The sequence below is a fragment of the Ostrea edulis genome, chromosome 6 (assembly GCF_947568905.1).
Source record: "Ostrea edulis chromosome 6, xbOstEdul1.1, whole genome shotgun sequence".
Lineage (NCBI taxonomy): Eukaryota > Metazoa > Mollusca > Bivalvia > Ostreida > Ostreidae > Ostrea > Ostrea edulis.
Genome location: NC_079169.1, coordinates 93,322,643 through 93,337,020, shown reverse-complemented (window position 1 = coordinate 93,337,020; position 14,378 = coordinate 93,322,643). Strand labels below are relative to the sequence as shown.

At 35.9% G+C, this 14,378-nt stretch overlaps 2 protein-coding genes across 3 annotated transcripts; one reads left to right on the top strand and one right to left on the bottom strand.

The window, feature by feature from the left end:
* The first annotated feature begins 1,928 nt into the window (after positions 1–1,928).
* On the top strand, positions 1,929–3,880 carry LOC125648280 (uncharacterized). The gene is made up of 4 exons (XM_048875258.2): positions 1,929–2,085; positions 2,522–2,654; positions 2,787–2,895; positions 3,066–3,880. Exons 1-4 carry the CDS (start codon positions 2,058–2,060, stop codon positions 3,165–3,167), a joined length of 372 nt encoding a protein of 123 aa, XP_048731215.1. The 5' UTR covers positions 1,929–2,057; the 3' UTR covers positions 3,168–3,880.
* Positions 3,881–4,039: 159 nt separating this feature from the next.
* On the bottom strand, positions 4,040–7,946 carry LOC125648278 (uncharacterized). 2 transcript variants are annotated; one of them, XM_048875255.2, is made up of 3 exons: positions 7,825–7,916; positions 5,856–5,924; positions 4,040–5,157 (listed from the first exon to the last, which is right to left on the bottom strand). In XM_048875255.2, exon 3 carries the CDS (start codon positions 5,151–5,153, stop codon positions 4,389–4,391), a length of 765 nt encoding a protein of 254 aa, XP_048731212.1. In that variant the 5' UTR covers positions 5,154–5,157; positions 5,856–5,924; positions 7,825–7,916; the 3' UTR covers positions 4,040–4,388. The 2 variants fall into 2 exon arrangements, with proteins under 2 accessions (XP_048731212.1, XP_048731213.1); XM_048875256.2 differs by lacking the exon at positions 5,856–5,924 and having other exon boundaries at positions 7,825–7,946.
* Positions 7,947–14,378: the final 6,432 nt, after the last annotated feature.

Here is a 14,378-nt window from a genome sequence, read left to right as displayed (position 1 = left end):
TGAGCTCAGTTGTATCCAGCGCTGACATGTTGGCAAATACCCCCCCCCCCCCCCCCCCCCCAAATATAGAATATCTCCAAAAACACTGGAATTGAGTGAAATACACAGGACTCATTTTGTTAGACCTTAGTAGCCTCATGGGTTTCGCCTCCTGTGCCACCTTCATGACATGACCCTGGACCCATTGGGAGGCCTCAAGACACCCACATTCTCCTGCCTTTACTAAGACCCCATTCAAAAATTTCTAGATCCGTCACTGAGATGTGTGATGTAATCTAGGTTGAGATTCGTCCAAGTATGTAATTCCATAATAACTATCACTAAATTTTCCGTTCAAATGATCTCGTCCATGGCATCCCATGTGGATCCACTTGCTTGTCGTAGGAGGCTACTATAAGACCGCAAAATCCGAGGTCCCGTGTCACAGCAGGTGTGGCACGATAAAGATCCCTCCCTGCTCAATGGCCATAAGCGCCGAGCATAGGCCTAAATTTTGAAGCCCTTCACCGGCGGCGGTGACGTCTCCATATGAGTAAAAAATTATCGAGAGGGACGTTAAACAATGTGCAATCAATCAATCAACTTCCATGGCGTAATATTTTATCTCCCAAAATTGAAGAGTCCTATAGGTTTTTTTTAAAACAGCAATATACAAGTAGGTATATGGAGATACTACATATCAGTAATTTGATAAAACAAACTATAGGAACTCTTTAATTTCAAAAGATAATTATAATATGCCATGAAAGTCATCATTTGAACGGAAAATTTAGTGGTAGTTTTTATTATGGAATTTACATACCTAAACGGTAAGTAATGCAGCCTTGATAGTGATACATGGTTGGTTTAATAGTCAAATAACTTATTTGAAGCGACCAGCAATGTCACCCATGTACACATTAATTGCTAGAACCAACCGAAGCTAAATGTAAATTTCCAGATATGAATTATGAAGGACTGCTCCGAGATTCGGTGAAGGCGTCAGTCCAAATATCCAACCGAGCCGAATCTCAGCCGAGATTACTCCTACACTATGAAAAGGCTTTTACTTCTGCAATTCTTGACCCAGAGGTTTACTAGAAGATTCCTAACTAAGTCTATCGCACTGTAATTATTTCCTAATTATTTTACCTTGTTTCAGCAAAAGTAATACTAGTAGCTCTTGACGGAATGACCTAAGGATACTTTGTATCGAGTTTGGTTGAAATTGGTCAAGTGATCAATTTCTCATAATGCCTAATTAATCTCCACTCATTTTTCACTTTTATTAGTCCCCTACTGACCAAGTCGACGGGGACTAGGTTTGCACTCCGTTCGTCTGTCTGTCCGTCAGTCATGCAAATCAGTTTTCCGCTCTTTTCTCTGTTCTTGCAGATCTTATATTTATTTCATATTTGGTTCATTGCTTTGCCATAGTAAGTAACAGATCAAGTTCAAATTTGGTTAGCATAGTAATACAACAATGTAGCTTACTTATTCATGATCACCTACATTTCACAGTTCATTGACTTGGTTAAAGACCTAAACCTAATTATAGAATTGTCTTTTTCCGTCTAGTCTTTGTACCTGAATAGTAGTTGATTTCCAGGCATTCCTGTTCCGATTCCCCTATTTTCCTATTTACCATAACCTACATTATATACTCTGAATATTGTTGCGGTCCAGTAATTTTTGTAGGGACTATGTATTGCCATGCAATACTCTCAGAATGATTGTTTCAATAAACATGCATTCCCTTCATTTCTGTGAAGTATCGCTGAAATTGCATGAGAAGTTACATGTAATCACGGAGACGCCGAGAGCTCATTGAGCCTTCATTTCTAAAACTAGTTGACGCAAATAAAACTGTTAATACCAAGAAAGACCTACCAACATTCTAAAGACAGATATCAAATAAGTGCGCTGCTTTTCCGGAAAAGTACTAGTTTGTTTTGGTTTTGATTTTACGCTGTATTTTCACTTTCGGTTGACATTTCCGAGTACAGTACGCTCAGTGCTACTTTACATTTATTGGTGTGTGTCACTGTGTTTGTGTACATCCACCCACAATATCGGAGATGGCAACAGACACAAGAATTCCTACTGGTAAGACGCTGGTTAATCATATAATATTACTCAAATAAAAATGCACGTCTACAATAAACAAGGAGACACGCCCTGGTGGATAAATACTCTTTTGAGTAATCATGATATCTCTTTTTAAAGTTTGAACTATCATGTCCGGTGGTTACACCTGGCTAGACAATGAGCTCAGTCGGAGCTGTCAAAAAAATAGAGCTACATCATAATTTGTACCCACTCATCCTAAGAGTGTCATATCGCACAAGCAATGGATTACCATAATCATGAGATTCTCTACATACTTATATGTACTTTATATTTACTACAACAGTTCACTAATATATGTGTATATATATCTGTGTGTGTGTGTGAATTTATTCAAATTATTGAGAACACTTTGTTATGCAAAATGAAAGATGTACTCTGTATGTAGTACAGGTAATATATGATTTATTCACAGTTGCTGCAGAAGAAATTGATCTGTCCACTGTTCGTGTTGTCGTCATTATACCGGAACTAACCGTGAAAAGCCCATTATTTGGAGCCAAAGAACCCAGCAAAAACTGCACAGTGGAAATCACACCAGAGACAAGGTATTATAGGCCTTGTGTCAATGCAAACTGAATATTGTATGTATTGTAAGTGAATTAAAATTTTAAATGCGTTAACTCTTCCCATGATGACAAGTTATACTATATATATTGATATGTTTCATTTGTATGTAGGAGTTTACAAGTCTCTGTTGATATTAAAGAAAAAGATGGCAAAGTGATCAAATATGCCTATAAAGCTAACAAACTGCCTGGGGACATCGACACGAACTGTAAAACTGAGGTCAGTATTAGCAATGTGTGATCAGGTATAACGAGTGTCCATTTAATGTAGGCCATTGGTCAAGTCCATACCATGACAACCTTCAGTGCAGTACATTACACTCAGTATGTCACAAATCTATTTACACACAATTCCTCAGTATATGATGATATAGCTACATCTCTTTTCAGTACAAGAAGGGGCAGGTGATTTTAATTCTGAAAAAGAAGGAGGAGTATTCCTGGGCAGTACAGCTTTCCAAATCTGGGCTGGATCAGGAACCGGACACCTAAACACACTGTGTTTGTGTGTGTGGGAGGGGGGGGGGATTAAAACTAGCTAATGGATGGAAATCCTTTTTTATGATGCATGTATGTGCTAATAATCAATCTTGGTGTTTTTACCAATCTTTAATTTTATGGAAGATTAAAAACTCTATATATCAAATGACATGCTCAAATGAAATTCATGTGTCTTTACTATAATGCCTTTTCATTAAGTAGATTGACAATTTTTATAAATAATCTTCTTTCATTGTTGACAGATAATGTAAAGTGCTTGTACATTGTGTAAATTTACACCCATGTGTAGTGGAATGGTAGACATGGTGTAGTTAATGAGTTATAGGTTGTAATTAAGTTTAGATGTACACAGCATTATAAAGGAATAGCTGAAGTAGGATTCAACTTCTCTATCACTTTCTGTTTTGATTCTATTACTTTCTGTTTTGATTCTATTACTTTCTGTTTTGATTCTATTACTTTCTGTTTTAATACAACAGCATTTTTTAATAGATTATTAAACATATCTTGTATATTAGTTAAAAAGCTGCCTATGTAATTTAAACATCACATGGTTGTGCTGAGTTTGTGCAATAGACTTTAATAACTCTATTATTTATACCTAAATATTTTGACTTGGTTAACTATTTAGATCTGTAATTTTTTTTATACATATTTTCCATGGTGTCTGTTGATTTAAAAAAAAAATAAATGTAGAATTTGTATACATTTCTTTCATTAGTTGCTTTTCATATGAGTTCTGGTTAAGTCCCAGTCAAAACATTTGAGTGGATTTATGAAAAATGCCATAATTTTGTTTGAAAAAGATATTTCAAAACTTCTTCTTTAGTATATACATTAATCACACTTTGGATAACGCAACATAGGAAATTAATTTTTATCGTGATGATAAATAGCCCAATTTATCTTACCAAAGAAATTTAAGGTTACATAGTGAATCATCTTTGAAATTAAACATTTCAGGAATTTGGTTATTGAGTATACATTACTAATGCCTAGATATACAATCAATCATTAGATAAATACTAATAAACCAATTTATCAGTTTACGTTGCGACAGAGATCTTCTAGCCCCTCTCTCAGTATACTAGTAAACCAATTTATCAGTTTACGTCACACCAGCGACAGAGATCTTCTAGCCCCTCTCTCAGTATACTAGTAAATCAATTTATCAGTTTACGTTGCACCAGTCAATCAGATCTAGTTCCTCTCTTAGTTTCCATGTGGTTCCTCTTTGAGTTTAATTTGCTGCTCCACCCCAAACCGGAAGCTACACTTACCCTCGATGGGCCAATGTACTGTCCTGCCTTCAATCGTAAACCCACTAGTGCCTTTCTTTTGCTCGTCTTTCATCATCTGCGCAAAATCGCCCTCAAAAGATTGAATGAAAGAATTGTTGTCCTTAATATTGGTTAATGAAACAATCACTATTCCTCGAATTTTCACCGACATTTTATAGTTGGCATTAAATTCACTTTCCCGTACCACTAGATCCGCCGTGGCAGAATGGTTGCCCTTGACCCTAATAGTGCTATTTACAGTCCAGGTCAAGGAATTCTCGGTAGTGTCCTCAAATCCTGTCTGCATATTTACCTCTCGTCCAAATCCCGCCGTGATCTCGGCCACTTCCTGTGGAAGCCCCAGTTTAAGTTCCACATTGAAACCCTTAGTGAACCCCTTTTCTAAAGACGTGGTACTGACACACGCTGTCGTTCTTTCAGTCTGAAATGAATGCTCTTGTTCTAGTTCTGTATCGTTGTGAAATGTAGATCTGAACACGACCTGAGCTTTAGGAATTTCCACCATTATCTTGTCCTCGTACTCCGGCTTCTCGGTGACGAATCGAACACGTGACCAGTTGACGGTCATCTGCACGTCCTGGAAACTGAGTTTGCTGTTTTCTTTGGTACGCACTTTTAGAAAATTTGTCCAGGCCCATGTTTTTGCAATGTCTTCAAGGTCCAAAACGTTTGCCATATTGCTGAAATAGAGCAAATGGCATCAGTGAGTGGCGTATAAATTTTGCACTTTGTAATGAGTTCTTGAGTACACTGTACATGATGGTCGGACACTGTTTTGGAGTTTTGTAAAATTTTCAAAGCAATGGATTCTAGTCCCGTTTTATTTATTCATTAAGATTTTTTTTTTCTCAAATTTTGAATTGGCATTAAATTGTCACGTAATATTCAGCTCCGAATTGTCTCTGAAAAGCATTGACTGTTAACTTAGGAAATCGGGACAGAACAATAACAGGACCATAAAACTCGCTGTTCGCTGGTCATGCTGGTGTGGGAACTCAGCTCTTCTCCTGTGTTAACATATTACAATTAGCATAAAACAGTCATAAAACCAAATGTAGTATGTAAAATTTGGCATGAAGAGGGGAGTGTGTATTAGCCTTGATGATAATTTGATTTACGCATTTGCCATATACCAAACATTCAACATATAGTTTCTCAAAATTAGGATCAATATTAGCACTGCATTAAAAGTAGATATAATGGGTACAAAATAAGTTATCTTACAGTCGTTAAATCAAACACATTTTAAAAAATTAATTACATTGATCCCAGGGTTACGTAAATAAGTTATAATTACACAAATAACAGTAATAAGTTATGTTAACACAAGAAAAAGAAAAATATTATTTGAAAAATCTATGAATGAGTAAACGCTTGCTTTCTCCAGTACACCAGCTGATAGCTACAGATAACGGCACAGCTCGCAGGCCCTGGGTGACTGGACGTCCTGAAAGGGAGACATCGGTATTATGACAGTCTGATATGTGTCAATATTGTTACATTCGGATGAATCTGGCATCAATCCAAAACAAACTTTTGTTTCTCAATTATTCGCTAATCCGATTTACGGACAAATATAAAAATATCTAGTCAAAATATTTTTAAAATCTAATACGATGTGTTGGGTAACGCTATTGCCGTATGTTTGATATAGTTTAGTGTTTGGATAAATAAAATAAATCAATTTGTATCGTGGTACCTACTGCCTGTAAGGATTTAGTTAGATTTGGAAAAAAAATGAAAGGTTACTATATGTTACATATACTATCGTTTATACTTGTTCGTCGCTTGTAGTGTGGAAAAATTAAAAATTCCATCTGTATCGACTTTCAACACGCGTTTTAATTCAGAATGAAGGTGTCAATTTCAATCACGGCGCGGTGGATCGACCGATCAAAAAGTTGAAATTTTGTAGAAAATCCGTGTCTGAAATAAAAAGTATGCAGGTATATTTTTACGCAGAAATTTCGGTTTCCTCTCCATTGATACATTGCAGTGCATGAAAGACAGACAGTAAGGAGAAAAACACATCTAAAGCATTAAAACAACTCCGTGTTTTCGATCCTATTGTATTTTTTAATTAAATAACAGCGCTGTGGAACCAGTTGCTCAACATTTCAGCCTATCGACCAGGGACGAAACGCTTCACATGCTGCCACCATGATAAAGACAAATGTGATTTATGATTGATATCAAACAATCCATATTCGGTAAATTTGATAATCTGGCTGGCTTTAATGATGTCCCTGTTGTTGCCAAGGGAAAACAGAGCATTAGTTATAAAGAGCCCTCTCTCCAGGGAGACAGATCGTGTAATTTTTACAGGAAAAAGAACCACGCATAAAGCGCCTAGAACTTAAGCGCCGTTTGAATGAAGTTGTTGCAAAAATATATAGTCATAGGAAGAAAATGCAAAATTGAAACTACAAATTGAAGTATATGTATATGTTCAAACATCCCATTATACTGATTGTAGAGGATCAGTTTTGATGTGAATTGTTTGGCTGCGTTAAGCTGACGGTACATCAGAAGACGAAACTAAAAGCTACTCAAAACTTCATTAGCGTGGATCAGGAAGGACACGTGCATCTTGTAATTGATCGCGAGCAAATTAGTTTAAGGGTGAACCTTATGTTTATATACATATTGTCTGTAGCCTGGCATCCGAAACATATGTTTTTGTTATGACAGGGGATGCCATCAAAGTTTTGTTTGCAATTTTCGTCTCTCATGATAGACAGCACTATACATATCCCCTCTAAAGTATTTGTATGTGAAAACGAACGAAGTGGATGTGACGCCGTTTTATAAGGAAATATACAAAGTGTCTTTTTCCGGGGTTGAACAGTGTAAGCAGCGAGTTTATCACCAGGGAACAGATTATATTATGTTTCTTCCTTGTGAATTCCTCTCTCTTGTTCGGCTGAATGTGTCCTTCTGTGACTGAATGAATAAACTCCCGCCGTTTTAGAGGTTGTATATTGTTTAATAAGGGCGTTTCATATGTATGTTTCAAAACTGGCCGAATGGAACTATCACCGCTAAATCTATAAACTTTGACACCACGAACGATTAATTGTTATGGTGGTGTATTAACGAAAGAGTTAGTATTCTAACAGGTGTTATAATTTTCACTATTTCATTAAACAGACTCGGATTTACAGGTTTACAGTTAATCGATATTGATGGAACAATTGCTCTTTTGCAGCATTTGAAATTGTAACTTGTCCCAGAAAACCGAATTCATTGCCTCTCATGATCTCAGTAAAACAACTATCGACAAAATAAAGTTTAGGAAGAAAAATATGGCTAGTAAAAATTATTGCAATGAGTTAAAGTTGTCCTACCTTTAATCAGAACAAATCGGCGATTTCCTGTTGCTTATTGCTCCGTCACTTCAGCAACCTAGTCATCGTCTATTTCATGCCGCGCATTGATTGGGTATAACTAGTCACGTGGTACCATCGACGTGCTGAATCGATGGCCATGTGGCCAGGTAAATAATTTACGTTATTGTGAAGGTATGGCAATATTTCACAGATGGTGTACATAATTTCAGTGTTAATCATAATGTAAACACGCACCACTTCAATAAGTGAACACACTTTAAATTGATACGAGATAGCTAGCTAATTTGAAAAGCAACAAGTTACAGATATGCACACTAATTTTGATCAGCAAAAGTGTATAAATCTGAGATGATTTTAGTCATTGAAAATCAAGTTTTATTTCATGCATGTACATTTTTACCACGTACAGTCTCATATTTATAAACGAAATAAAATTAACGACCGTCAATGAAGAGCATCTTTTTCCGATGTAATTCAAGATACAATATATTTTTTTAATACGTGTATGTACTTTTAATTCACCCGGGTTACGGGCCCATCAACAACATGTAACGCTAAAATATGAAATTTGGTGAACTCGCCATGTAGTAAATATATGTTCAATCTATATTTCCAACTATTGCCCAGGGTCTTAACTTTCGCTACTTTTTAAGACAACCCAAACAACTGCCTCAGTGGAAAATCTGCAAGTTTGAAAGTTCTTCAGAATAAATTTTAAGTTAGAAGTCAAAACGTATACGGGTCAAACCTAAGACCCATAAAATAAGGTAGTAATTGATTGATTGATTGTATAGTGTTTAACGTCCCTCTCGAGAATCTTTCACTCACATGGAGACGTCACCATTGCCGGTGAAGGGCTGCAAAATTTAGGCCTATGCTCGGCGCTTACGGCCTTTGAGCAGGGAGGGATCTTTATCGTGCCACACCTGCTGTGACACGGGACGTCGGTTTTTGTGGTATCATCCGAAGGACCGCCTCATTTAGTCGCCCATTTCGACAAGCAAGGGGTACTGACGACCTATTCTAACCCGGATCCCCACGAGACATAGGGTTCATATAGGATAGTGAATGTCGTCTTGTTTAACTGGTGGAATTAAAAGTGAAATATACGGGTCTTCGAATGGAACCATAAAAGACCGAGACAGCTACAATGTGTCAGCAGGCATTCCCATATGACAAGGACAACCCCTCCCTGATACAGCCTCTAGATTTGGATCCTACTGTGTCGTAATGTTGGTTGACAATAATTCTTAGTTATCGTTGTCTCTGGGATTTGCTAAGCTACATAGCATTATGTACTGTTCGACTACACGGGGTCAAAAACAACATCATTAAAGAAGTCAAATTCTGTGAAAGAAGTTGATTGCGTTGATCCGTCATTTGGTAAATTCTGTGAATGTATACTAACTAATGAATCGTAATGGAACCAGGTTTTATCATTCTAAACGCAGAAAAACCTATAACATTTGAAGACTTAGTCCCATTGGGGGCCTCAAGGCGGCCCCAGACCCCAGCAGAGCCTCTAGATACGACCATATAGTGACTACGGGATAAGATCAAGTAGACCGACTGACGATTTGAATGGGATGAAAATTTTACAACTTTTCAAAATTATTTGCAAGCATCCTGTGACGTTTACACGTCGTGTACGCTTGTCCTGTAACCGGAGGACCACTTATTCATGTATCTCTATTTAAGCAAAGTAACTTAGGTGCAAAGTCACTATGGTGCAGTGTGACTTAGTTGCAGTGTGACTTCCGTGCAATGTGACTTCGGTGCAAAGTGACTCATGTACAATGTGACCTAGGCGCAATGTGACTTAGGTGCAATGTGACTTCGGTCCAAAGTTACACATGTACAATGTGACTTACGCGCGCAATGAGACTTAGGTGCAAAATTACTTAGGTGCAATGTGACTTTCGTGTAATGTGACTTAGGTGCAAAGTGACTTTCGTGTAATGTGACTTAGGTGTAAAGTGACTTCCGTGCAATTTTTACTTACGTACAAATTGACTTGCATGAAATGTGACTTACGTGAGTGTTTTGGCCCATGGTCCTTTTCTTCAATTTGATTTTTTACTATAGATTCTTCTATACTTTAAAGTATGTGTATTACATATTTGTGCATAATAAAATCTCAGTTAGTAGACATACACATGTGCATACACAACTATTTCTCAACCAGTATACATGCACAACTATTTCTCAACCAGTATACATACACAACTCTTTCTCAACCAGTATACATACACAACTATTTCTCAACCAGTATACACACACAACTATTTCTCAACCAGTATACATACACAACTGTTTCTCAACCAGTATACATACACAACTATTTCTCAACCAGTATACATACACAACTATTTCTCAACCAGTATACATACACAACTGTTTCTCAACCAGTATACATACACAACTATTTCTCAACCAGTATACACACACAACTATTTCTCAACCAGTATACATACACAACTGTTTCTCAACCAGTATACATACACAACTATTTCTCAACCAGTATACATACACAACTATTTCTCAACCAGTATACACACACAACTATTTCTCAACCAGTATACATACACAACTATTTCTCAACCAGTATACACACAACTATTTCTCAACCAGTATACATACACAACTGTTTCTCAACCAGTATACACACACAACTATTTCTCAACCAGTATATATACACAACTATTTCTCAACCAGTATACACACACAACTATTTCTCAACCAGTATACATACACAACTGTTTCTCAACCAGTATACATACACAACTATTTCTCAACCAGTATACATGCACAACTGTTTCTCAACCACTATACATGCACAACTGTTTCTCTACCAGTATACACACAAAACTATTTCTCAACCAGTATACATACACAACTATTTCTCAACCAGTATACACACACAACTGTTTCTCAACCAGTATACACACACAACTATTTCTCAACCAGTATACATACACAACTATTTCTCAACCAGTATACACACACAACTATTTCTCAACCAGTATACATACACAACTATTTCTCAACCAGTATACACACACAACTATTTCTCAACCAGTATACATACACAACTGTTTCTCAACCAGTATACACACACAACTATTTCTCAACCAGTATATATACACAACTATTTCTCAACCAGTATACACACACAACTATTTCTCAACCAGTATACATACACAACTGTTTCTCAACCAGTATACATACACAACTATTTCTCAACCAGTATACATGCACAACTGTTTCTCAACCAGTATACATGCACAACTGTTTCTCTACCAGTATACACACAAAACTATTTCTCAACCAGTATACACACAAAACTATTTCTCAACCAGTATACATACACAACTATTTCTCAACCAGTATACATACACAACTGTTTCTCAACCAGTATACACACACAACTATTTCTCAACCTGTATACATACACAACTATTTCTCAACCAGTATACACACACAACTATTTCTCAACCAGTATACATACACAACTATTTCTCAACCAGTATACACACACAACTATTTCTCAACCAGTATACACACACAACTATTTCTCAACCAGTATACATACACAACTATTTCTCAACCAGTATACATACACAACTATTTCTCAACCAGTATACATACATAACTGTTTCTCAACCAGTATACATACACAACTATTTCTCAACCAGTATACATGCACAACTATTTCTCAACCAGTATACATACACAACTATTCCTCAACCAGTATACATACACAACTGTTTCTCAACCAGTATACATACACAACTTTTTCTCAACCAGTATACATACACAACTATTTCTCAACCAGTATACATACACAACTATTCCTCAACCAGTATACATACACAACTATTTCTCAACCAGTATACATACACAACTGTTTCAGAGGCGACATTTCAAAGCATGTTGGCATAAACCTGAGAAAATGGTTATTTTCTCGGTCGTAATAATGAAATACATATATTAAATTTTTCAACAGATCATAGATATGACATCGACAATTGGTTTTATTCACTCTCCTATTGAAGGAGATTTTTATTGGTAGCAGAATTCATTATAACTCGATCACACCACCCATGCCACATCAAACTGGTTTTGTTAAAATTTTCTTTGTGCACGATACGATCATTTAGTAACTGAACTTTTAAAATATTTTCAGGAAAGACATAGGTTTACCATTGTTTTGTTACGAGCTTTCATTATTAAGTTTCTTGAATTGGTAGTTCTTGTGCACCCATACATGCGTATATGTTTCTGTATAAACTTCTGAATATGGACTTATTTCCACTACAAGATAATTTTCGCTATATTGACTTGCTGTGAATTCAAGTACCCTCAACATTTATATATATAAAATGAACATAGAAAACATCTTGAAGAGAAACATTAGTATTTAATTGATAGTTATATTTGAGAAAATTATCAAAAATGTATTATTAGTTTAGACCTCCTTCAGGAAGCTGTTAAATTAGATGTCATGGAACTGAGAAATCTGACAAACACATAGGCTGACCACTGCAACGCGTATAGTACCTCCTGTTTGTTCCCCGATCAAATTGATATCGTGATTTATATTCTAGATATGTGGATTTTATCCTGTTTTTTAATATTTCAAATTCTATAGTAATTTTACACTTATACCGTACTATAGAAATCTAAAAAGATACAAATTAGTGTATTTCAGAAATGACAATGCGTGGATGATAAAGATTTTTACACCATCCGTGGATGCGTGGATGACAAAGATTTTTACACCATCCCATCCCAAACATGAAATTTACGTTTAGTAATGAATCTTTTTTATATTAATTTTCACCCTTCATTGGTAGAAATATAATTCTCGATAAAAACATTGAAATACAAGTGACCGTTCAACTCGACATGCAAAATAACTATGCATGCATATTTTATTTTATTTTTTGTATTAATGGAAATACAAAGTAATTGGAATCATATGAGAATTCTTTTTAACGAGCATGCAAAGTATAAATACTATAATATACAGATGTGCTCCTAGATGTTTATGCCCCCATGATTCAAACAAACAAAACATTCTATAACTCGTCAACAGGTTGAGGATGCACGTAGGGTGGAGATGGATATAGGCTATGCCTGTCCACTTCTCTAAAGAGAATAGTACCGCTGGCATGACAGTGACCACGAGCATTGCATGGAATGGTGGCCGGGTTAAGGTGCCGTGTGCACGGCATTTTCTACTGTCTCCATTAATAAGTCAAGGGCACTGACAAATCAGTTGTGTTTACAACTGATATTTCATATAATGATATACAATTGTATAGTATTTGCTAAATGAAACCACTTTTTCTCTCCAATATTACTTGCCTTGCAAAATGACCTTAAAAGTGACCATTATCTGTTATTCTGCCGTTTATGATTGCCTAATTTGGGTATATATGTCTGTAAACCCTCACAAGTATGATTAGTGACGCTGCATATTTAGGAAATTAATGTCACGGATAATTAAAACTAGTCAGTAGGGAATATCGTATCGTGCTAAGTACCATGCAACATGGTCTATATATTAACACAATGTCAGTTTATATATTGAATTATTATTGAATTGTTTTATTTATTATATATATATATATATATATATATATATACACACACACACACACACACACACATATATATATATATATATATAATATAATATAATATATATATCTAAATAAAAATATATCTACAAGATCTTCATGAAACTGGCTTCCATATTGGATTCTGTTTAAGTATTATCGACAATTTGTTGCCCAACTCAGGCTTTTCTCGGACCTCGGACATGAGTATTTTCTTTAGAGTAGTGGATAGGCGTGGCCTATGTCTCTGTCCACTTCTCTCTAAAGAGAACAGGACATTGGGTGCTCTCATTTATTGAAATAAAATAAATCTTGTCGAACATTCTTGCGTTTTCATTTCTCAGCAAATCATCGCCCGGAAGTTTAAGGCTTTTAGTACATAGTAAATGTACTTTTATTTACCAATGACATTACATGTAAGATGGGGAGTGCGTATGATCTTAGCGAGTAAAAAAAGAAGGTCGGGATCGAAATGCAAGGTGCTATTACACATCTTTCAAACGTTTTTTGTCAACGGGACGTTTTGTTTTTTGGTAACGGGACGTTTCGTACTTGGACGATTTACACTAGGATGGTTCGCCCCATTTTCGGAGCGAAACGTCCCCTGCATTTTCTAATTACTGTGGTTATTATCTATTTAATTATCTACCTAGTCAATGTTTATTTAAGAAATTTTGTTTGATTAAACATATATAGGCAGGCGTGATATTAGTCCTTATACGCCGAATTTCCTCGATCAAATTAGATCTTTATTTTAATTTGTACCTGTGTGGGATTGAAGTTTCCTTTTGAGATAGCATACATATTTAATGATCTGATTGGACAGGGCGGTTTAAACATTTTATATGATTTATGGTCACATGTTCAAGTAATACAGAACATTTTTTTTTTTACATTTTTTTATTTCTTGCATTCATAATCGAAATT

Coding starts and splice junctions, on each gene's coding strand:
- LOC125648278 (XM_048875256.2), bottom strand. CDS start 5,153: ATGGCAAACGTTTTGGACCTTGAAGACATTGCAAAAACATGGGCCTGG.
- LOC125648280 (XM_048875258.2), top strand. CDS start 2,058: ATGGCAACAGACACAAGAATTCCTACTG. Junction 2,086..2,521: donor AGACACAAGAATTCCTACTG/GTAAGACGCTGG, acceptor ATTTATTCACAG/TTGCTGCAGAAGAAATTGAT. Junction 2,655..2,786: donor GAAATCACACCAGAGACAAG/GTATTATAGGCC, acceptor ATTTGTATGTAG/GAGTTTACAAGTCTCTGTTG.